At 36.6% G+C, this 25,010-nt stretch overlaps 1 protein-coding gene across 2 annotated transcripts in view; it reads right to left on the bottom strand.

Annotated features, from left to right (window-relative positions):
- The window catches only part of CDK13 (cyclin dependent kinase 13), a 125,630-nt gene that overhangs the window by 76,519 nt on the left and 24,101 nt on the right, over positions 1-25,010 (bottom strand). For both annotated transcript variants that reach the window (XM_047850355.1, XM_047850354.1), the window contains exons 2-5: positions 21,886-22,545; positions 13,388-13,558; positions 11,908-12,047; positions 9,699-9,869 (exon numbers count right to left, since the gene is read on the bottom strand). In XM_047850355.1, coding sequence (XP_047706311.1) covers positions 9,699-9,869; positions 11,908-12,047; positions 13,388-13,558; positions 21,886-22,545 — 1,142 coding nt within the window. The remainder of the gene's footprint in view (positions 1-9,698; positions 9,870-11,907; positions 12,048-13,387; positions 13,559-21,885; positions 22,546-25,010) is intronic.

The raw sequence follows: 25,010 nt of genomic DNA on the forward strand, positions 1-25,010 counted from the left end.
CATAGTTTCCTTCTAATCCTAGTTTGTTGAGTGTCGTTATCATGAAAGAATGTTGAATTCTGTCAAATGTTTATTCTGTATCTAGAGAGATGATCATGTAAATTTTTTTCTTCATTGTGTTAATGTAGTGTATTACAGTGACTAATCTTCATATGCTGAACTATCTTTGCATTCCAGGAATAAATCTCACTTGGTCATAGTGTATAATCCTCTTAATATACTGCTGAATCCAGTTTGCTAGTATTTTCTAAGGATTTCTGTATAAATATATCTCTGAAATATTGGTCTATAGTTTTCTTATACTGTCTTTGCCTGGTTTTGGTATCAGGATAATGATGTCCTTACAGAATGATTTTGAAAGTCTTTCTCCTTTTTATTTATTTTTTAATGTTTATGTATTTTGAAAGAGAGAGAGGGAGAGAGTGACCATGCAAGCAAGGGAAGGGCATAGAGAGGAAGAGGGAATCCCAAGCAGGCTCCGAGCTGTCAGCTCCAAACCCAGTGCAGGGCTCAATGCCACGAACCATAAGATCATGACCCAAGCAGAAATCAAGAGACAGATGCTTAACCAACTGAGCCACCCGGGCGCCCCAAAAAGTGTTTCTTTGTGATCAGTTTTTTTGGAAAGTTTTGGAGAGGACTGATGTTAATTCTTCAAATGACTGGTAGAATTCACTGTGAAAGCATCTGGTCCTGGGCTTTTTAGTTGTCATTGTTGAAGTTTTTGTTACAGATTCATTTCCTTACAGTTACAGGTCTGTTCAGATTTTCTATTTCTTCATAATTCTTGGAGGTTGTACATTTCTATGAATTTTTCCATTTTATCCAGGTTATCAAATTTGTTGGTCTAAGTTCTTCATTCTCTTTTATGGTATAATACTATTGCACTGCATGGGTGTACCAGATTTTGACATATTCATCAACTGATGTTGGCATTTTCTGGCCATTATGAATGATCCTCCTATGAACATTAGTTTACAAGTTTCTGTGTGGATATATCTTTTTATTTTTCTTGGATATGTCCCAAAAGTTGAAGTTCTATAGCTCATAACTCTTATGTTTAATATTCTGAAAAACATGCAGATTGCTTTCCAAGGTGGTTGTACCATTTTACAACCCCACCAGTAATGTATGAGTCTCCCACCAGTAATGTCTGAATCTTCCAATCTCTCCACATCTTCTCCAATACATGTCAATATCTATCCTCTTTCTTATGGCCATCCTATAGTGCATATGAAGTGGCATCTCACTCTAATTTTGATTTGCATTTCCCTGATGGCTATGATATTGAACATCTTTTCATGTGCTTATTGGTCATTTGCCTATGTTTTTTTTTTTAACTTTTTAAATCTTTATTTATTTTTGAGAGAGAAAGAGACACAGAGTATGAGTGGGAGACAGGCAGACACAGAATCCGAAGCAGGTTCCAGGCTCTGAGCTGTCAGCACAGAGCCTGATGCGGGGCTTGAACTCACAAACTGAGAGATCATGACCTGAGCCAAAGTCAGATGCTGAATCGACTGAGCCACCCAGGTGCCCCTATTTGCCTATCTTCTTTGGAAAAATGTTTATTCAGATCCTTTGCATGTTTAAACAGGTTGTCTTTTTATCATTTGGTTGTAAGAGTTCTTTATACATTCTAGATACAAGTTCCTTATCAGATAGATGCTATACAAATCTTTTCTCCCATTCTATGAGTTGTCTTTTCACTTGTTCTCAGTAGTGTCCCCTAGAGCACAAAAGTTTCTAATTTTGAAGAAGTCCAATATATCTACTTTCTTCTACTGCTTCTGCTTTTGGTGTCTTAAGAAGGCTTTAGCTAACTCAAGGCCATGAAGATTTACTGCTATATTTTCTTCTAAGAGTTTTAAGGTTTTAGGTCTTATATTTAAGTCACTGAACCATTTTGAGTTAATTATTACATATGATATGAATAAAAGGCCCAATTTCATTCTTTTTCATATCCACTTGAGCCAGCACTGATTACTAAAAAGGCTATTCTTTTCCACTGAATGGTCTTGGTATCATCATTGAAAAATGAAATGACCAAAAATGTGAGTGTTTATTTCTAGACTTCCAAACCTATTCTACAGATCTATATATGTATCCTAAAGCCAGTACTACACAGTCTTGATCACTCTAAGTTTTATAGTAATATTTGAAATCAGGAAATGTGAGTTCTTCTGTTAAAATTTTTTTTTAATGTTTATTTTTGAGAGAGAGAGAGAGAGAGAGAGAGAGAGAGAGAGAGAAAGTGGGGAAGGGGCAGAGAGACAGAGGGAGACACAGAATCCAAAGCAGGCTCCAGGCTCTGAGCTGTCAGCACACAGCCCAACGCAGGGCTCGAACTCGTGAACTGTGAGGTCATGACTTGAGCTGAAGTCAGACACTTTAACCAACTGAGCCCCCAGACACCCCAGTTCTTCTGTTTAAAGATATTTTTTGACTGTTTTACCTCTCTTGAATTTTCATATGTTCTCTTTCTTTCTTTCTTTCTCTCTTTCTTTCTTTCAAAAGTGTGAGCAGGGTAGAGGGGCAGAGGGAGAGGCAGAGGGAGAGGCAGAAGGAGAGAAAGAGGGAGAGAGAGAGATTCTAAAGCAGACTCCATGCTCAATGCAGAGTGACAAGAGGCTCGAACTCATAACCCTGGGATCATGATCTGAGCCAAAACCAAGAGTCAGACACTCAACCGAATGAGTCACCCAGTTGCCCCTCCATATGTACTTTAAAATCAGCTGGTCAGTTTCTGAAAAGGAGCCAGCCAGCCAGGATAAGGACTGCAATAAACATACAAATCAATTTACCATCTTAGTAATATTAAGTCAACAGATCCATGAACAAGGAACGTCTTTCCATTTATTTAGGTCTTATTTTTTTTCAGTGATGTTTTATAGTTTTCAGTGTACAAGACTTTTACATTTTTTTTGTTCATTTATTCCTAGATATTTTATTCCTTTTAGGGCTATTACAATGAAACTGTTTTCTTAATTTCACTTTGGACTGTTCGTTGTTAATATACAGAAATACAACAGTTTTTTGTGTATTGACCTTGCATTCTGCCACCTCAATGAACTCATTTATGAGTTCTGAGTTTTTTAGTGGATTCTATAGGATTCTCTATGAAGAGAGAGTATGTGTGTACGTGTACATACATACGTACGTACACGTACACACACACACACACACACACCATGCACACATTAGAGATAGTATTATTTCTTCCTTTCTAATCTGTTTATCTTTTATTTAATTTTCTTGCCTAACTGCCTTGGCAATGCTGAATAGAAGTGGTAAGAACAGACATCTTGTTTTTCATAGATGCCCTTCATCAGGTTGAGACAGTTACCTTCTTTTCCTAGTCTGTTCTATTCCTGCTTTATAAATTGGCACAGCCTTTCTGAAAAACTTGGTGACATGTGTCAAGAAATTTCAATGTTCAAATCCACTGACCTAGTAATCCAATTTGTATTAATCTATTTAAGGGAACAATCAGAGGTGAATAAAAGTTTTATGTACAAAGTCACTAAAACAGAAGGAAATCTGGCTCCAGCGTCTAGAAGAACTGCGTATGACATGTAATGCAAATGCAAGGGAGCACCATGTGAAATCAGAAATCATAGCAGTGACATATGAGACTTTTTCCCTCAACCGTATGGTGACACTTTGCCACAAACAAACATTGTTTTTTGCTGATTTTTTTTTTGTTTGTTTTGTTTTTTTTATTTATTTTTGGGACAGAGAGAGACAGAGCATGAACGGGGGAGGGGCAGAGAGAGAGGGAGACACAGAATCAGAAACAGGCTCCAGGCTCCGAGCCATCAGCCCAGAGCCTGATGCGGGGCTCGAACTCACGGACCGCGAGATCGTGACCTGGCTGAAGTCGGACGCTTAACCGACTGCGCCACCCAGGTGCCCCAGTTTTTTGCTGATTTTTAAGAAAATTCCAAATTAAAAGATTACACAAATTCCATTATTAAATAAGTACTAATACTGAAAGTATTACAGCTTAATTTGAATATAGTAATTACAATTACAGCTTTTGGCTGTCCAGCATATCATATTATTTGTAAGTACCAATACTATTTTGTTGGAATGATACCATTATTTCAGTATTTAGGTTTTTTTTTTTAACCTGAATACAAAATATTTACATTTTGAGATGGAGATCAAAGACTGTAGTTTTTATTTTATAGTACATATAATTGCAAAAACAAAGTCTTCTCTGTCCAGAGAATTATAAACTGCTTTAAATTTTTAATTGAATATTATTACATTCAGTCAGAAAGTATCTTTCCATAAATTCATAATCCTCAGTGGGAGCAAGAAAATAAAGCAAAACTTTTGTTGCAAAATAGTTCATACTTTAGTTCAAAAATTTGAGGAACGGTGAAATATGAACATCAGAGTACTGAAATTAATACAAGTAGTTATATCCCACTCTCCTTTCATACTTGAAACTGCAAATCTAGAAGTACAAGAAATATTTTCCTTGAAACAAAAACTACCCTTTGCTAACACCTAAAGATTGAAAAACACACAAAAAGGTTCAAAGATTCCCCTCAGTTATTAAAAAGATGAGACTTGGGGCACCTGGGTGGCGCAGTCGGTTAAGCGTCCGACTTCAGCCAGGTCATGATCTCGCAGTCCGTGAGTTTGAGCCCCGCGTCAGGTTCTGGGCTGATGGCTCAGAGCCTGGAGCCTGTTTCCGATTCTGTGTCTCCCTCTCTCTCTGCCCCTCCCCCGTTCATGCTCTGTCTCTCTCTGTCCCAAAAAAATAAATAAATAAACGTTGAAAAAAAAAAATTAAAAAAAATAAAAAGATGAGACTGCCTGAAGATAAAGAAAATTAAGAAAAAAATTTAGAATTACTTTAGCCTCCCTCCATTTCCCCAGATCATTTCAGAAAAAGCTCATTCAGCATCTCTAAGATTTTGCACAAAAATCCACCTATGACTTATGGAAACCACTTAACCCTGTTTTCTTAAGGAAGTAGAGCCAAGTGCTTTGTGCTATGGCTTCTGTTATAATAATGCAAATCTTTATATATATTTGTTTTTATTTTATTTATATTTGATTTTATTTATATTATTTATTATAATATATTTACACTATATATTTATATATATATTTACTATGTTTTTATATTTTTTTAAGTTTTTACTTTTTAAATTCTTTTTAAATTTGTTTATTTTGAGAGAGAGAGAGAAAGAACTAATGGTGGGAGGGGAAGGAATAGAGAGACACAGAGAGAGACAGGGAGACAGAGACAGAGAATATTCCATGCAGGCTCTGTAGCCTTAGCACAGAGACCAACACAGGGTTAGAACTCACGAACCATGACATCATGACCTGAGCCAAAGTCAAGAGTCAAAGGCTTAACCTATTGAACCACTCAGACACCCCAAAAGAGAGAATCTTAAGCAGACTCTACACTCAAAGCGGAGGCCAACTTTGCGCTTGATCTCACAACCCTGGGATCATGACCTGAGCTGAAACCAAAAGTCCAACACTCAACAGACTGAGCCACTCAGGCACAAAGTTTATATTATTATGTTAGCAATTTTACTTGATTTTTGTGTTGTTTACAATTTTCAAATTTAAATTACTGTTAAGTATTTGGTTTTATTTTTTTGTTTTAGTTTCATCAATTCTAATATAAAATAGTAAATCAAAGTTTCCATACTGTCTTTCTGCTCCAGGACAGCAATCACAATTGGAATAATGGTACACAGCTAACATGATCAGGATTAGAACCCAAAGACTTCAGATCTAGTTCCCTTTTCACCAAATCAGTCTGCATCATCGTGGTTCTCACCAGAAAGAATAGATTCATGGGGCACCTGGGTGGCTCAATCAGTTAAGCATCCAACTCTTGATTTTGGCTCAAGTCATGATCCTAGAGTTGTAGGATCGAGCCCTACATTGGGCTCTGCTCTGAGTGTAGAACCTGCTTAAGATTATCCACCCCCCCCCCTTTCTCTCTCCCTCTGCCCCTCTCCCCTGCTCACACACTGTCTCTCTCTAAAATAAAACAAACCAAATTTAATAGATTCATTGAAAAAGTATTACATATCACCTCACACCTATTAGAATAGCTATTATCAAAAAAGACAAGAAATAAGCGTTGGCGAGGAGTACAGGGTACCCTCATGCACTGTTGGTGGGAATGTAAAATGGTGCAGCCATTATGGAAAACAGTATAGAAGTGCCTCAAAAAATTAAAAGTAGAACTACCATATGATTCAGCAATTCCACTTCTGGTTATTTATCCAAAAGAAATAAAAATCTAACTCAAAAAGATGCATGTACCCCCATGCAACATTACTTACAACAGCCAAGACATGGAAACAACCTAAGTGTCTATCAAAAGATGACTGAATAAATAAAACGTAGCATAACTATATGGTATAATATAATTCAGCCATAAAAAAGAAGGAAATCTTGCCATTTGCAACAATGTGGATGGACCCTAAGGGTTTTGTGCCCTGAAGTCAAACAGAGAAAGACAAATATCATATGATCTCACTTACATGTGAAATTTAAAACAAAAACAAGAACAAAAAAACCCCCAAACTCATAGATAATCTAAAGAACAGACTGGTTGCCAGAGGCAGGGGACAAGAGGTGGGCAAAATGGGTGAGGGGGATCAAAAGATAGAAATTTCCAATTATAAAATAAATAACTGTGTGCATGAGGGTGTAATACACAGTATGGTGACTACGGTTAATAATACTGTATTGTATATTTGAAAGTTACCAAGACAGTAGATCTTAAAAGTTCTCATCATGGGGTGCCTAGGTGGCTCTGTCGGTTAAGCATCCAGCTCTTGATTTCAGCTCAGGTCATGATTTCAGAGTTGTGAGATCATGCCCGGTGCTGGGCTCCATGTTTGCATGGAGCCTGCTTAAGATTCTCTCTTCCCCACTCCCTCTGCTCCTCGCTGACTCATGCTCACTCCAGCTCATGTGCGCTCTCAAAAAAAAAAAAGTTCTCATCGCGAGAAAAAAAATGTAACTGTGTAGTGATGAATGTTAACTGGATTTATCACGGTGCTCATTTCACAATATATGTAATACCAAATCATTATACTGTTAAAACTAATACAATGTTATGTCAATTTTATCTCAATAAAATAAATAATTCTGAAAGAGGATTAGGTTTTAAATTCCATACTCCTTGACATACTGTAGTATATTTAATAGCTGGCATCTAAATGTAACTTCCCCACAGTAAAACACATTATGTATCATGATTCCAACAATTACAAACAGGCTTATGGTGGGGGAAAAGATGAGGAAGCAAATAGAGGAAAATCTATGGTTTGTAAAATATGGTGATAGACATTGTGGGGGAGAAAACACAAAGCAAAAAACAAAGGACTGAGGAAACTTATAATCCAGTAAGGAAAATAAATAAGGACCATAAATATGATACAAGGAAAATTCTGACTACTGTATTCTTTTAAAAAGTATTGGGGCGCCTGGTGGCTCAGTCAGCTGAGCGTCCCACTTCGGCTCAGGTCATGATCTCATAGCTTGTGAGTTCGAGCCCTGCATGGGGCTCTGGGCTGACAGCTCAGAGCCTGGAGCCTGCTTAGGATTCTGTGTGTCTCTCTCTCTGCCCCTAACCTACTCACATTCTGTCTCTGTCTCTCTCAAAAATAAATAAACATTAAAAAAAAATTAAAACAAAAAAGTATTAAAGTATGAACAGGCTATAGTAAGCAGAGTTTAATTACCAATCCAGCAATTAGTTATTTAGTACCTTCTATGGCCTAGTCACTGAGCTAGGTAAGGGTTATAATAATGAATAAAACAAGTATGGTTCCCATCCTCATATGGAGATACAAGTAAATAACAAATCAGTAGTTATTCTGGAAAAAGTTATGAAGAAAAAAACTAAGGCTTTTAAATTGCCTGTGTCTCCATTCAGTTGAAAGTCGTCCATCCGGTTAGGCTTCACTGATGAATAAAGTAACATTCAGTCTGTGACCCAGAGGATGAGAAAACAGTCTTTCAAATTGTGTGTGCACACGTGTGTGCATGCGTGCATGCATGTGTGTGTTGAGGGTAGAGAAGTTTAAGCCCAGGGAAGCAGCATATGTAAAGACTTTAAGGCAGCGAAGTGCATTGGCATATGTGACCTATATGACTGAAGCTTGGTGGACAATCAGAAAAATGGCAGAAATGGGGTTAAAGAAATAGGCAGGGATATGATCCCACAAATCAAAGCAGCAGGAGGTTCAGGGTATGTTGGAGGAAGAACAAATATATTAATTTTGGCTATAGTATGACATTAATGAAAAATATTTACATACAACCCTCATATATAAGATCTTAATTTAATCCTTACTACACAGTAAGAAAAATAATGTTTCCTTTAATGGATGAAGAGGTCACAAGGGCTCAGATGGGCTAAAGATCTTGCAAATAAGGTTGCACTGCTCGTAAGCAAAGTCACAAATCTCAGACATTCCAACACAAGTCAAATCAGTATCCTTTCTACTATGCAATAAGAAATGATGAATAATATAAACTGGATTAAAATCAAGGTAAGGAATATTGGTGTTATTATGGACAACAACTAATGAAAGTGGTATCAATTAAAAAGATGATTCTAGGGGCTTAACCGCTCGGTCGGTTAAGCGTCCAACTTCAGTTCAGATCATGATCTCATGGTTCACAAGTTCAAGCCCTGCATCGGGCTCTGTGCTGACAGCTCAGAGCCTGGAGCTTGTTTCAGATTCTGTGTCTCCCTCTCTCTCTGCCCGTCCCCCGCTCAACGTTCTGTTGGTCTCTCTCTCTCAACAATAAATAAACATTTAAAAAATTAAAAAAAGAAAATTCAAATTTTCTACATAGTGCATACAGAATACTTTGAGAAGTTCCTTTCTACAAAATAACTATTATGTATTAAGTCACTCATTTTTTATACTGTTCCCCAGAAGACTAAGAGTGTGTGCGTGTGTGTGTGTGTGTGTGTGTGTGTGTGTGTGTGTACAGTTGCGGATGGGAGGGGGTTAAGCACCATGTTCAATCAGAACACCTATTTTAATCTATCTTATCTTAGATTTGAAAAAGAATTTTGCTCTTTGAAAACCACAGGTTATAATGAAGTCAACTTTGGTTCCAAAATCTCAAAGATCCTAAAACCTACTGGAAGTAGAGCCTTTTACCCACCATATGCCTTATGATAACTACTTTAATGAGCATGCTAATTTCTTTTTAGTTTTTCTGCTAAAAGCATATACCACTATAATTCATTAAAGGCAATTTCAGGTAAGATTTTGCCTCCACATGTTCAGAAATAACATAAATGCCTACCATAAAGTTTCCTTACATGTTAAGGCATTAAAACATTTTAAAAATGTAAGATAAGCATATATTCTATACTACTATAAACTATTTCTCAATAACTAAAAAATGAAGATTAAAAATTATACATTGATGCTCCAAAAAACTACTACTACTAAATATGTGTAATACTGATAAATATGTTTTGTTTCTTAGGGGACTCAAATATCACTAAAGTAAATAAATAATTCTTCAACTCAACTACATCTAAAAACAGAGTATGATATTAATGCAATAGTTTTATGTACCTAGTAATTACTCATATAGTCAATACCTATGACAAAATCTGCAAGTTAGCAACATCATGCGTATGCAGAACTGGTTATGTAAATATGCACACATACCTTTATCCTTCTTAAAATCCAAAGCATCTTCTTTATCAGTCACTATTTCCTTCATATTGATAATACTCTGGTGGGTAAGCTGCCGGAGAATTTTAATTTCTCGAATTGCTGTAATTGGAAAGCCTTCCTTTTCATTATCTAGACGTACTTTCTTTAAGGCTACCATTTCTCCTATAAAAATTAAGTAAAATCAAGTTAACAGCTGACAAAACCAAATGACATTTTTCTTAATTTTAACTTTATTTTAATTCAAAATTTCTGTTCCTACCTCTTACTACTCACAAAATATATTTTAGCTTTCAAAGTACCAATGATAATGTTCATAGCTCAAGAAATTAAGTCTCTAGTTAAATTATCCAAACTGTGGAATACTATATAACTGTTAAAAAGGATGGGGTAGGTCCATAAGTATTGTTACTATATGCTCTGTACGATATATTAAATGAAAAAAGCAAGATGATGAACAGTAGCTGCATTACACTACCATTTTTAAAAAGTGAAGGAGGGGATGGAATGCCTGGATGGCTCAGTTGGTTAATTGTCCAGCTTGATTCCATCTCAGGTCATGATCTCATGCTCTTGAAATCAAGTTCTGCTTTGGGCTGCACACTGAGCACAGAGCCTGCTGAAGATTCTCCCTTTTCCTTTAAAAAAATTTTTTTTTCAACATTTTTATTTATTTTTGGGACAGAGAGAGACAAAGCATGAACGGGGGAGGGGCAGAAAGAGAGGGAGACACAGAATCGGAAACAGGCTCCAGGCTCCGAGCCATCAGCCCAGAGCCCGACGCGGGGCTCGAACTCACAGACCGCGAGATCGTGACCTGGCTGAAGTCGGACGCTTAACCGACTGCGCCACCCAGGCGTCCCTCTCCCTTTTCCTATACCACCACCCCTCGGCTCATGCTCTCTCTCCCTCAAAAAAAAAAAAAAAATAGAGAGGAGGTTAAATTTATATAATATGCTTATACATGCATAAAATCTCTCAACAGATGAGAAGATTCTATACATTAAGCAGGTGACAAAATGTGCTCGGACATACTAACTTGTCCAAAGCTGCCCAGCCCAGCAGTGAGACATATATTCAAAATCTGTTTTAGCTATCTCAAAAGTATGTGCTCTTCCCACTAAACGACTTTATAATTCAGATATGAGTGAGTACTATCTCAGATAAGATCTCACTATTAAAAGAACACACACACACAAATCCTGTAAGTAAAAGTTCACTATTATAAAGGTTTGTTGGGGCGCCTGGGTGGCTCAGTTGGTTAAGTGTCTAACTGCAGCTCAGGTCATGATCTCAGTTTGTGAGTTCGAGCCCCACATAGGGCTCTATGCTGACAGCTCAGAGCCTGAAGCCTGCTTCAGATTCTGTGTCTCCCTCTCTCTGCCCCTCCCCAACTCATGCTCTGTCTCTCTCAAAAATAAGTAAATGTTAAAAAAAAAAAAAAATTAGAAAAAAAGGTTTGTTCATTCTTCTTCTTTGGAGAAAAAAAGGAATTCTGTACTTACAAATTTTCCAAAAGAAGGATGTTTATACTTTTAATCATTAAAACTTATTTAATTCTTTTTGATGGAAGTATAAAATAAAGTATGATTCCTTATTTGTTAAACAGCTTTAAAAGCTACAATTTAATCTCTTTTTGATAATGCAGAATCACCAGTATAAATAGTATTACTGTATGCCGTAACCGCGTTCCAGAGTTTCCAGACATAAGGTAGTCTAGTCTCCCCTATACTAAATGGCTTCAATAGCTATGCTATTTTAATCTATTGGTTTATTTCAACAAGGAATTATAAGTAAAGATTAAACACTGGCTCTAAGAGTTATTAGTAAAATATGTAGCCTCTGCACAGTTACTTTTTACTGGCTGCAAAACCTTTAAAACGGCTCACAGGTTCCTGATTATGTTCTAAAAGATTAAGCTGCCAAATATGGCCTCCAAAGGGTAACTTTGACAGAAAAAAAGAGTATTTTGCTAAAAGAAAAAGTGTTGCATAAGACTTAATACAACAAAATTTACTACTAAGGCTAATTAAGGTCAAGATACTTTTTTTCCCCGATTACGAACAATGTAAGAATTTATTCACAATTAAAGAAATCTAAATCCCACCATGCTACACATCACAAATACTAAAAAACCACTTTAAAAAACACAAATTAAGTACATTCAATAGATCCAAAGATCCACAGTATTTGGCATACTTACCAGTGTCTTTATCCCTGGCCTTGTAAACTTGTCCATAGGTACCTTCTCCAATAATTCCGATGATATCAAATTTATCCACGCAGCGTTTTCCCCAGTCAATATCTTTTTCTTTGATTTCACCATAGCGAGGCCCACATATTCTATCAAATATAGTTCTTAAGTTTTTATATACAATCAAGCAAGTTGAATAAACTGTTTAATATTTAATATCCACCCTCTCCCAAAAAGTATTATAAATTATCATGAAAGTCAAGGCATCATTTCTCCATGCTGACTCTTCTTCTATAGACTAACAAACTGGAAAAAGAACTAAGGCTTATATGAAGAACTTCCAGATTAATAAAATGTAATTTTTCAATGAGTGGATAAAACCAACACTGATACAAAGAGTCAAAGTTCTCTAACCAACCTTTAGGAAGTTTTCCTTTTCATTCATCATCTATATATATAATACATATTATATATATACAAAATATATAAAATGCTTCCAAAAAGCAAGTTTGATAATGAACATTACCAAAAATCTAACTATAAAGCTTACTGACAAATTTAGACTTACAGCTAGATGAAATTATCTTAAAAATGGAAATACTAGAAAGATGTTTAGTCCAAGAGAGTAAAAAAAGTATTAATATAATCAACTTTCAGGAATCCATACTTTGTGGCTGTGTGTGTGTTATATATGACAAATATTGGACATTCTTCAAAAGATACATAATTTAATAGTCTTTCAATATTCTGGTATGTAATAGAAATTCAAGTAAAGGAATAAAGCTACAATACTCAGAAAGACTTTTAAAAGTTTTTTAGTTTTCTACTCTATACTAGAAAATTGCCTCATACTCACACGAGGCACCTGAACAGCAATTCTAAAATCAGATCTAACTCAAAGTCTTACTCACACCTTCCCTTGGTTAAGTAGAAGTAAAAAAAGAAATCAACATGCTCACTTCTTAACTGATGAACACATTTCAAGGGAGTTATCTCTAGGCACTTACTTGAAGCTAATTTAGGATACAGATTTCAAACCTTCTTCCACTCCACCTCTTGCAAAATGAAAAATGCATTTAGTTATAGGAGCAAATGGAGCTAAAAAGCAAAGAAAACATAGCAGCTTGCCCATTACTAATTTTGTTTGGGCTCACTGAATGCTGACTTCCACCTTCTCCAATTTCAGTGTTTTGTATTATTTAAAAACTTAATTATAGAAATTATCTTTAACATATAATACCCCAAGAAATTAATACATTACAAACCATGAGAGAAAATTAAATTTAGTTTTATTAGTCACTTTGAATAGGTATGCAGGGAATTATGAATTTTTTTTCAAAACTCTAGCAGAATTTATTCATATACTTAAGTTTAAAGAGTAAATATACTTTTTATTATTTTAAATCTTAATTTTTTGTGTTTTATGATTTTATGAGGACCCAGAATCATTTCTGGTCAATTTAAGAGCAGGTAGAAAGCAAGCACATACTTAGGCCTCCTTTTACTATGTAACTGTGTTGTTGTTTTCTTTTCTTCTGGACTCTTTGAGAGATCATCTCCTCCTGGTAGCTCAGGGGGCAGTGGTAAATCAGCAAGTAAACATCGTAGTTTCTTCTCTACTTCTTTTTTAACTGCTTTTACTGAAATATTTCCTCGTAAGCTAAGGAAGAAAGGAGTCAGACAAACAAAACACATTTATTTGAGAAATAATAATCAGCCATGTCTTACACTTAAGTAGTAATGGCAAAATACTAAACTAAGTTACTTTCCAGCTAAAATAATAAACTGTATTCAATTGCAAAATACCAAATTTGGGGGCAAAAATGATTAGATAAAAACTAAGGAACCTGAACAAAGTATGAACTTTAGTTACAATAATATTTTGATATTTGTTCACTGATTGAAACATACCATATTAATATAAGATATTAATACCGAAAAAACTAAATACAGTATATATGGGGACTCTCTGTAGTATAATTATAATTTTTCTGCAAATCTAAATCTGTTCAAAAAATCGTATATTTTAAAGATGATTTAGAATTACTATGAAACTGTAAATTAAGACTAAAAAATCAATTAGTCATGCTTCACAGAAAAATTCATTAGTTCTGTGATAGCATCCTGACTCTGTTGGAGAGACATAAAGAGGTTTTATAGAAATAAATAACACTATATGGGGCACCTGGGCAGCTAGTCAGTTGAGGGTCCGACTCGTGATTTAGGCTCACGTCATGATCTCAGTGTTCGTTAGTTCAAGCGCTGCAAACACAGAGCCCACGGGATTCTCTCTTCCTCTCTCTCTGCCCCTCCCCCGCATGTGTTCTCTTTCTCTCCCTCAAAATAAACAAACATTAAAAAAAAAAGTCTTGGGGCGTCTGGGTGGCTCAGTCAGTTAAGCATCCAACTCTTGATTTCAACTCACATCATGATCTCATGCTTTGTGAGTTCAAGGCCCGCATGGGGCTCTGTGCTGACAGTGTGAAGCCTGCTTGGGAGTCTCTCCTTCTCTCTTTGCACCTTCTCTACTCATGCCCTCTCTCTCAAAATAAATAAATAAACTTAAAAGAAAAAGTCTCTTATTAAATAAATAACACTAAATGGCGTTATTTATCTTGCCCATTTAAATAACCACAAACAACTAATTTAGCTTTGCCCTTTTCCAGGGTTAATTTTCTTAAATTGGATAATGACTCTCTTAAATATTTAAGGTTCTAGCTTACGGAAATTACAGGTCAAAATTTAAGTTGTTTGTATTGTACTTTTTTGAATGCATAAAGAACTCCGAATTTTAACTAGGTAATCTGATATTTTAAACCTCCCAGTTACTAAAAAATCTGCTTAAAAATATGACATTTCTTGGGGCACCTGGGTGGCTTATCAGTCAAGCATCAGACTTCGGCTCAGGTCATGATCTCACAGTTCGTGGGTTCAAGCCCTGCATCAGGCTCTGTACTGACAGCTCAGAGCCTGGAGCCTGCTTCGGATTCTGTGTCTCCCTCTCTCTCTGACCATCCCCCACTCACACTCTGTCTCTCGTTCTCAAAAAATAAATAAAACGTTGAAAAAAATTTTTTAAAAATGACATTTCTTGAAAGAAAATCTTATAATGATAACAAAATTTGGACTTCACACACTTTCATAGCAGTTATGAGTCCGATAATGAAAAAGTTTAGTGAGGGGCGCCTGGGTGGCGCAGTCGGTTAGGCGTCCAACTTCAGCCAGGTCACGATCTCGCGGTCTGTGAGTTCAAGCCCCGCGTCAGGCTCTGGGCTGATGGCTCAGAGCCTGGAGCCTGTTTCCGATTCTGTGTCTCCCTCTCTCTCTGCCCCTCCCCCGTTCATGCTCTGTCTCTCTCTGTCCCAAAAATGAATAAACGTTGAAAAAAAAAAAAAAAAGAGAAAGTTTAGTGAGACTACACCACTGCGGTCGGAAATTACAAATGACATTATCAATGTAAATCATTTAATTATAACTTCTATTCGTGTTAAACATTATTGTACAAATGCACGCTTTAATACCATCTGATAAAAACCATTTATCAATAACTATAATAAAATTGTGCCTTTTCTCCATAGCCCCGTGTTACTCACCAGAAGGTTCTTTAACAGAGAAAACATGCTCAAAAGGAAACTAGTTTGCAGTTTTATTTTTACAGTAATGGTACACAGCCTCCTTTTCAATGTTAATGTCCATACGTTCAATTGATTTTATGCTTCTATGTACTAGATGTTAGGTAAGGCACTGGACTTTAACAATAAAAACTATAACAAATACATTAAGATACAACTCCTGGGGCACCTGGGTGGCCCAGATGGTTAAGCATCCAACTTCAGCTCACGTCATGATCTCATGGTTTGTGAGTTTGAGCCCACATTGTGCTCTGTGCTCACAGCTCAGACCCTGGAGCCTGCTTTAGATTCTGTGTCTCCTCTCTCTCTGCCCCTCCCCTGCTCACGCTCTCTCTCTCTCTCTCAAAAATAAACAAACATCAGGGGTGCCTGGGTGGCTCAGTCAGCTGAGCATCCGACTTCAGCTCAGGTCAAGATACAACTCCAGGGGCGCCTGGGTGGCTCACATGGTTAAGTGTCCAACTTCAGCTCAGGTCATGATCTCATGGTTTGTGAGTTTGAGCCCCACATTGGGCTCTGTGTTGACAGCTCGGAGCCTGGAGCCTGCTTCGGATTCTGTGTCTCCCTCTCTCTCTCTGCCCCTCCTCTGCTCACACTCTGTCTCTCCCTCTCTCTCAAAAATAAACATTTTTTTAAAATTTAAAAAAAATAAAAATAAAATAAATAGACATCAAAAAAATTTAAGATATAACTCCTCTCAGAAAGGAACTTAGACAGACTTTTGGAGAACATAGTCAAGCAAGCAGTAGGATAAAGTACTACACAAATGGAGTCCTAGAGTAATGTAGCTAACGGGTCGCTAAATCAGGATTGAAAGATAGTAAAGGCTTCTTTCTAAAAAGGTACCACTTGAACTGCGCCTGAAAATAAACCTATTCCAAATAATTCTTAGAAAACTGTAGTCTCAAAAAACAAAACAAAACAAAACAGTAGTCTCTTACTTGTAATTAGTTTTCAGTCAAAAATTCTCATTTGTCTGAAGATTCAAATCAACATTTTTAGAGGAAAAAACACAAATCTTAACTTTACTTATAACTTAAAAATTAAAAGACTGCCTATATTCATATATATGTTATGAACTACCAAATTCAGCAAGACTCCCAGGCTTCAGAGAAATGAAATACTAACTATCCAAGAATAATACTATATAATTAAAAGCATCATTATTTTTATTGAATACCTGCAATAACCAAACAGGAAGCATGATATTTTTAATAGCTCCCATATACTACAGCAACAAAAACAATAAAATGCCTTAACAAGAAATATACAAGGCCAATAGAAGAAAATTTAAAAATGTGATGAAAATAAAACTGGATCTGAATGAATGGAAAGAAACAATGTTTTTGTACAGGAAACTGTAATGCTGTAAAGCTATTAGTCTCCAAATTAATCTACTACACTCACTAGAGTCCCACACAAAACACAAGCAAAAAATTTTTTAATATAACTTGACAAGCAGGTTATAAAAATCTAAGAATAAAGACAAAAATCTGCCAAAAAACACTTCCAAAAAACAATAATGAAGTGAGATTTGCCTTGTCCTGTGGTCAACCTGTTTTAAAAGATCCCAAATTAGGGGCACCTGGATGGCTCAGTCAGTTAAGCGTGACCTTTGGCTCAGGTCATGATCTCCCAGTTCATGAGCTCGAGCCCCACATCCGGCTCTATGCTGATGGCTTGGAACCTGCTTCGAATTCTGTGTCTACTTCTCTCTCGGCCCATCCCCCCACTCATACTCTGTCTCTCTCTGTCTCTCTCTCTCAAAAATAAATAAACATTAAAACAAATTTTATAAAAGATCCCAAACTAGAAGCCCAAGATTGGCTGAAGTCAAGGAATATATATTATGGTCTACCCAATGTTTTATAAGAAAAAAAAAAAGAACAACTATGAATTAAATTGTAAATATTTTTAAATCAGAAAATTTACATAAACATTCAGATTTCAGGCTTCTTAAAAAAAAAATCAAAGGCTCTAGCAACACTGGGCTCAAATTCATATACAGTAGCACTGAAGCTGAGGCTGAATAGCAGAGCTATTCACTAATCAGTATTTGAGTCTGAGAACCAATATACTATTCATCTAAAGAAGTCAAAACAAAAAAGTACTGGCAAAGAAATAATAAAACACATTAATAGAAAAGAGGGTCCAGGGGCACCTGGGTGGCTCAGTCGGTTGAGCATCCAACTTCGGCTCAGGTCATGATCTCGTGGTCCCACATAGGGCTCCGTGCTGACAGCTCAAAGCCTGGAGCCTGTATGGATTCTGTGTCGCCCTCCCTCTCTGCCCCTCCCCCACTCATGCTCTGTCTCTCTGTCTCTCTCTGTCAAAAATAATAAAAAACATTTTTAAAAAAAAAGAAGAGAGGGTCCAGAAACACAGGTATCTATAAGAATTTTTATATATGGCACCACAAACCAGTGAGCTGGGACTATTCAGTAAGTGATGTTAGAAACAACTGGATCTATCAGCCTACAGGGTGGTAGGGGAGAGCATTTTTCTTCCTCACCTAATAACCAAAAACAAATTTCTGTATGATTTGAGTCAAGTTTTTTTTAACTTTATGAACCCATAAGTTTTAAGGGAAAAATGATAGATCTGACTATATTTAAAAATGGAAAACATCCGGGGCGCCTGGGTGGCTCAGTCAGTTGGGCAGCCCACTACAGCACAGGTCATGATCTCGCGGTCTGTGAGTTCGAGTCCCGCATCGGGCTCTGTGCTGACAGCTCACAGCCTGGAGCCTGCTTCCGATTCTGTGTCTCCCTCTCTCTCTGCCCCTTCCCTGCTTGCTCTTTGTCTCTCTCTCTCAAAAAATAATAAACATTAAAAAAAAATTGTAAAAAAAGGAAAACATCCATATAGCCAAAAACAAAACAAATAAATGTCAAAGGCAAGCAATAGACTCTGAAAGGAAAGATCTTTAACATAAGGAAAAAAAAAAAGAAAAACAGTATTAAGGAAAAGCCAGCATAAGATATAAACAAGTAGTTCACTGGAAAAAAATAAATAGCCAACAAGTATTCAGAAAGATGCTATCTCAATAATCAGAAAAACGCAAAATTAAATAATCATATATTTTATAGACTATATAAATTGGTACACAGTCTTATTAAGATACAATTTGGCAGCTTTTAATCAGATTTTAAATGTATATACTTCAACCTTATAACTATCCTACAAAAATCGCTCAAATGTACATAAAATATTAATATAACAAGAGTGTGACAGCAAACAATTATTATAAATCTAAGTATCCCTTAACCAATAGAATAGTTAGTAAGAGCATGATTTATCATTCCTATAGACAGGAATATTGAACCTATCCATATACCAATATGGAATGATCTCCAACATATTAAATGAAAAAAAAAAAGTCGAGTATTATGCATAGTATAATCCTAATTTCCTTTAAAACAAAACAATTTATTATATGAAAGTATACAGTTAACAGTCTATCTTGTGATTTTTAAAGAGTAATAAATTCCGGGTCTGAAGGAGAAGCAAAGTTCAAAGTAAGCCTAAAAGATATTACTTGGCTAGGAAGTACTCAAAACCAAACAGGTCATGTCAAAAGGACAAGGCAGTCAGCTTAAGGAGTTCCCACTGACCAAGGACAATGGAGCATCAAAAGAAGAGTGACTGACTGGTGTTGAATTGATCTGTGGCCACACATGTTAGTAGTAGTAGCCAGGGGTCTTAAAAACTTCTATATCCATGAAATGTGCAAACATATTCAAAGAAAGAAGAACAGAGACACAACAGAAAAGCAGAAGAGACCAAAAAGAATACAGGTCAAAAAAATTTTTGATGATAAGCATGACATATACCAACATCTCATTAAATATGGACACACAGTGGGGCGCCTGTGGCTCAGTCGGTTAAGCATCCGACTTCGGCTCAGGTCATGATGTCGCGGTCCATAGGTTCGAGCCCCGCATTGGGTTCTGTGCTGACAGCTCAGAGCCTGGAGGCTGTTTCAGATTCTGTGTCTCCCTCTTTCTCTGACCCTCCCCTGTTCATGCTCTCTCTCTCTGTCTCAAAAATAAATAAACGTTAAAAAAAAATGGATGCACATGGAAAACAGTATGGAGGTTTCTCAAACAACTAAAAACAGAACTACCCTATGACCCAGCAATTGCACTACTAGGCATTTATCCAAGGGATACAGGTGTCCTGTTTCGAAGGGACACATATGCCCCCATGTTTATAGCAGCACTATCAACAATAGCCAAAGTATGGAAAGAGCCCAAATGTCCATCGATGGATGAATGGATAAAGAAAATGTGGTGTATGTATAAAATGAAGTATTACTCAGCAATCAAAAAGAATGAAATCTTGCCATTTGCAACTACATGGATGGAACTGGAGGGTATTATGCTGTGAAATTAGTCAGAGAAAGACAAAAATCATATGACTTCACTCATATGAGGACTTTAAGAGACAAAACAGATGAACATAAGGGAAGGGAAACAAAAATAATATAAAAACAGGGAGGGGGACAAAAGAGACTCATAAATATGGAGAACAAACTGAGGGTTGCTGGAGGGGTTGTGGGAGGGGGGATGGGCTAAATGGGTAAGGGGCATTAAGGAATCTACTGAAATCATTGCTTCACTATATACTAACTAGTTTGGATGTAAATTTTAAAAAATAAAAAATAAAGTTAAATCAAAAAATAAATAAATAAAAAATAAAAGATGCAAAGCTAAATGGGGATTGTACACATCTGAGATCAGAACTTTAGATTCTATTGTTCAATAAATCAGTCAATTGTCAAAAAAAAAAAGGATGCACAAAAAATACCCTCCTTAGAGCATTCACCTGCATGCATCTTGAATTCTTGAAAATACCACCAGTAAAAATTTATCTCCATAGGATATATGAAAAATAGAGAATAACCAGTCTCACCAGCCCAGAATTACTAGAGTCTTGGCAAATGGATTATTTTCTCACTAATGAAGTGACTCAGTTCTGCATTCATGCCTCTCTGCTGGAGAGTCCATTCCACAACTCATCAAAATTACAAATCACTACTCTGTTTATGAACCTTTAGTGTTCCTAGAGAATAGTGAAACCTGCAAATACCATAATTAGAGTGGTATAATTGGAGAATACCTGATTATATTGGATGAGTTCTCTTGGCAACATTTTTGATTGTAGAAAAAAGACATTATAGTGGACACAAAACACAGGAATTATGATTTTTTTGTTTTAAATTATAAAATGTTCATAATGCCAGCCAAAGTGAGCACTTGAAAGACCTATCCACACAGCATTCTCATCCACTTGTTTCCAAATTCTATAAAGATGTCAGCTAGGAAAACTGCTCATATAGTTGCTTTTTAACAGAAAATGAGGGAAAAACAGCTCTAATTTCTCCATAAAAATAAAAATGAAAAAGGTTAAGTGGTGTAACAGACAGACATTACACAGTAGCATAATGCTTCTATCCTAGCATATGTTTCAGAAATATTCTTAGAACCACATTTACTTTACAGACACTCTTATCTTAATCCTCTAAAAAATAAAATGTTTCAAAAAAAAGTCATACCCCCAATATTCATAAAAGAATCTGTAAACATGTTAAAGGAAAGCAAAACCACATTGAGTTTTCTGTAATACATAATGAATCTCCAATTGCAAAAAATTAAAAGGGTCAAGAAAAGTCTAAAAAATAATAAATTCATAAAGCTACCCAGAGTGATAAATGTATAAGGCCACAGAAGAAACCTAGAAATAACGAATATACCTGCTTTAATCACCCAGGACAGAGTCTCTCATAAATGTCCTGTTTCTGATACTGTCATTTAAGGAATATTAAATCAAAGAAAACACAGTACTAGCATCTCTAATTCCCAAACTCAATCAGAAATATACATTGTATTCCGAAGCTAACAGCAAATTTTTCCTGGAATTCTTAGCATAACCTATATTTTGTCATCTTACAAGCAGTGTGCTTCATTTTAAAATGAAAATAATAATAAAGATAATTTACTTATAATTTTTTTATAACCTTTTTATGGGGGGGGAGGGCATTTCAGGTAATTTCTCACTCCAAACTTACATTTCTTTTTTTAAACTGTTAGTGATAAGGGCGCCTAGGTGGCTCAGTCAGTTAAGCCTCTGACTTCGGCTCAGGTCATTAACTTGCAGCTCGAGAGTTGGAGCCCCGAGGCTGGTTCTGTGCTGACAGAATGCTTCACATTCTGTGTCTCCCCCTCCCCTCTCTCTTTACCCCTCCCCCACGCTCATTCGCTCTTTCTCTCTCTCTCTCTCAAAAATAAACAGTAAAAAATAATTTCAAAATAATAAAAATAAACTGTTAGTGACAAAACTTTTTTGCACTTACCTATCGGCATCTTTATCTTCAGGCAGCATGGGAGGCAAAGGTAATGGTGGTAACGTAGAGGTCACTAAAGCCACATGTTGCTCCTTCTCCTTGGCTCCTAAACTTGGTGTAAGTGGTTTGGTTTTCTCTTTAAGAGATACTGGTTCGTCCTTTGTAGCAGCAGATTTACTCTCCTTCCCAACTACAACTGCTTTCTTGGCGGCTTTATCTACAATCAAATTATTGTCCACCTTGGTTACCTGAAGAGGTGGCTTTGTTTTTGCCTTGTCGTTTTTTAAAGTCCCACCACTTGACGGAGAAGGTGCGTGTTCTGTTTTCAGTTTCTTCACATCCTTCACATGGTTTGTTTGAGATGCACCGGCACCCGTCTCCGTGCTCCCCTTCGTAGGTGTAGAAGTGTTGGAGGCTTTGGCAGCTTTGGCAGCAGCCTCAGCAGCCTTAGCTGCTTCTGCAGCTTTCGCGGCTTCTGCAGCTCTTGCTGCCTCTGCAGCCCGTGCTTTTTTATTCTTGTTCAACTCGGCTGCCAGGCTACTCTTCAGAGTTAGTGTGCTAGGAGAAATGCTAGAGTGACGGCTTCTGGATCGAGACAACCTGTGCCTGCTACGAGATCTTGAATGCCTAGAGGAATATGGGCTTCTGCTTCGGGATTTGGCAGAACGTCTGGTGGAAAATAATGAAGATTTAGTCAGGAATTCAGAAAAGTTCAGTCTGAAATTTACAAAAACTACTAACTCAACCCTGTTACATAAAATAGAAATTTATTAAATTTCAAAATCATAATACAGTTTTTTGGGGGGAGACTTTTTTAAAAGACAGAAAATGCTTTTAAGCAGATTATTATCTATCTGGTAGCTAAAATTTTCCTGAAAATAGACTGTCTTCATCCTGGTCTAGCCTATGAATGCTCAAAGGTGAGACTGGATGAAAGCAGATCTCTGGTAGAAGAAATACTCTAAGGATTAGGAACAAAAGTGTGATGAAGCATCACTGCTGTCTTTAGAAAAGAGAAGTACAGGGGCGCCTGGGTGGTTCAGCTGGTTGAGCATCTGACTTCAGCTCAGGTCATGATCTCACAGTTCATGAGTTTAAGCCCCGAGTCGGGCTGTGGCTGACAGCTTGGGGCCTGGAGCCTGCTTCAGATTGTGTCTCCCTCTCTCTCTGCTCCTCCCCTGCTCACACTCTGTCTCTCAAAAATAAATAAAGATTAGAAAATAATTAAAAGAAAGAAAAGAAAAGGAAAGAGAAGTACAGGGGTGCCTGGATGGCTCAGTCGGTTGAGCGTTCAACTTCAGATCAGGTCGTGATTTCAGGTTCGTGAGTTGGACCCCGTGTTGGGCTCTGTGTTGACAGCTCACAGCCTGGAACCTGGAGTCTGCTTCAGATTCTGTCTCTCTCTGCCCCCCCCGCCTCATGCTTACTCTTTCTCTCTCTAATTAAATAAACATTTTAAAACATTAAAAAAAAAAAAAAAAAAAAAAAGGTCTTTCTGAGGCCCCTGGGAGCCTCCTGCTTTAAAAAAAAAAAAGAAAAGAAAGAAAGAAAAGAGAAGTACACAACAAGGGTACACCAATGGTAGCAGTAGCAGGGTGAAGTCTGACCAATCTTTCACCAAAGTCTAATCTCTACATCTGTAAAGCTTCCTCACCCCACAAATTCAGTAGTCGGTAGTGCTCTGTCTACAGCAAGAGTGAAAAAGACAATGCCTGTCATTGGGCAATAAGTAAAAGCAGTCTCTAAATCTTGGTAACTACTCAATAATGACTGCAATTCACTTCTCAAAAAATGCTGGAAAATATAAAAACTATCATATATATTTAAAATACAGTGACAACCAAAATTCCTATAAAACAAATGCAGCACAGCACCATGTGAAAGGAAGCTGAAGTTTTCAAATCCTCACCTTATCAAAACTAAAAACAAGTATCTACAAGACAAAGGCACTATGATAGTACTCTGACAGGTTTACCAGGTCTCATTTTAATGCTCACATCAATCCTAGTGAAGTATCTACAGTTTACAGATTAGAAATGTAATCTAAAATATTATGTTACCTAAAATCAATCCCATACTCATCAGTAGTTGTACTGGTTATTACTTACTGTCACTACCCTATTCCTCCAATACTCTTCTATCCAACTCTGTGCCAAAGGAGGCTAACCTCAACAAATGCACCTTCTGAGTTTCAGGGCTGTCACTGGCAGATCAGAAGGCAGAGAAGGCCGGATTATTTCTTCCCAGCATCCTCCCTTTTGGTCACATTTTCTGACAGAAGCTGTGTCCCCTTATCACCCTCTCCACAGCTCTCATCAGGCTCTAAAAACACTGTATTTTCCTTGCTTCCCTCTGTAACTACAGGAACATCCCTTGTGGGTTCCCTTAATCCACCCCTTTATCTGCAATCCTTCATGAAAGTCTCTTGCACCATCTCAGTTGCATTCAGTTTCCTTTCAGAACCTTGCCTGATCTACCTTGTATGCCAGGTTTTAAATCCAGACCTTCTGACTGAAAAGTAGCTAGGTTAACACAATAAAAAAAATTAACACACTGTGAAGGAGAGAACTCTTGCTGAAATTTTGTAGAAGCTATGGGGAGACAGTAAATAAAGCAAAGAAACTCCTAAGAACCCATAATTAAAATAGGGCAGAGAGAAAAGAAAGGACTGGAAATTCTGTTTATATCTGATGTTAGTAAAGTATGGAGGAAAACATTTAGAAACATTCTATAATTCTAATATGAAAATAAAATGATGATTAGGTTTAGGATAAACTCAAATACAAATTAAACTTCTCCCTCCCTCTTTCAAAAACATTTCAAAATGTACTGAGGGCCAATTGCTGTTCAACATTGAGCTTGTGTTTCATACAAACCCAATATTTTATATAAAGTATTTATGCAACACTATTTTAGATTAATGGGAACACAGTTTAGAAAATACTTAAATCTAACACTTGCTTATCATTAAATATTCATATACACCAATCATTAAAATCACCAATAAGCTTACAACTATTTACAGAAATGAGAGGAATTGTTTTGCTAAATATAAAGTGGTAACTATCTCAGATAACTTTAATACAGGAACCAACAGTGTCATAATATGAAACACTCAGCCACATTTTTTATGT

The sequence above is a fragment of the Prionailurus viverrinus genome, chromosome A2 (assembly GCF_022837055.1).
Source record: "Prionailurus viverrinus isolate Anna chromosome A2, UM_Priviv_1.0, whole genome shotgun sequence".
Classification (NCBI taxonomy): Eukaryota; Metazoa; Chordata; class Mammalia; order Carnivora; family Felidae; genus Prionailurus; species Prionailurus viverrinus.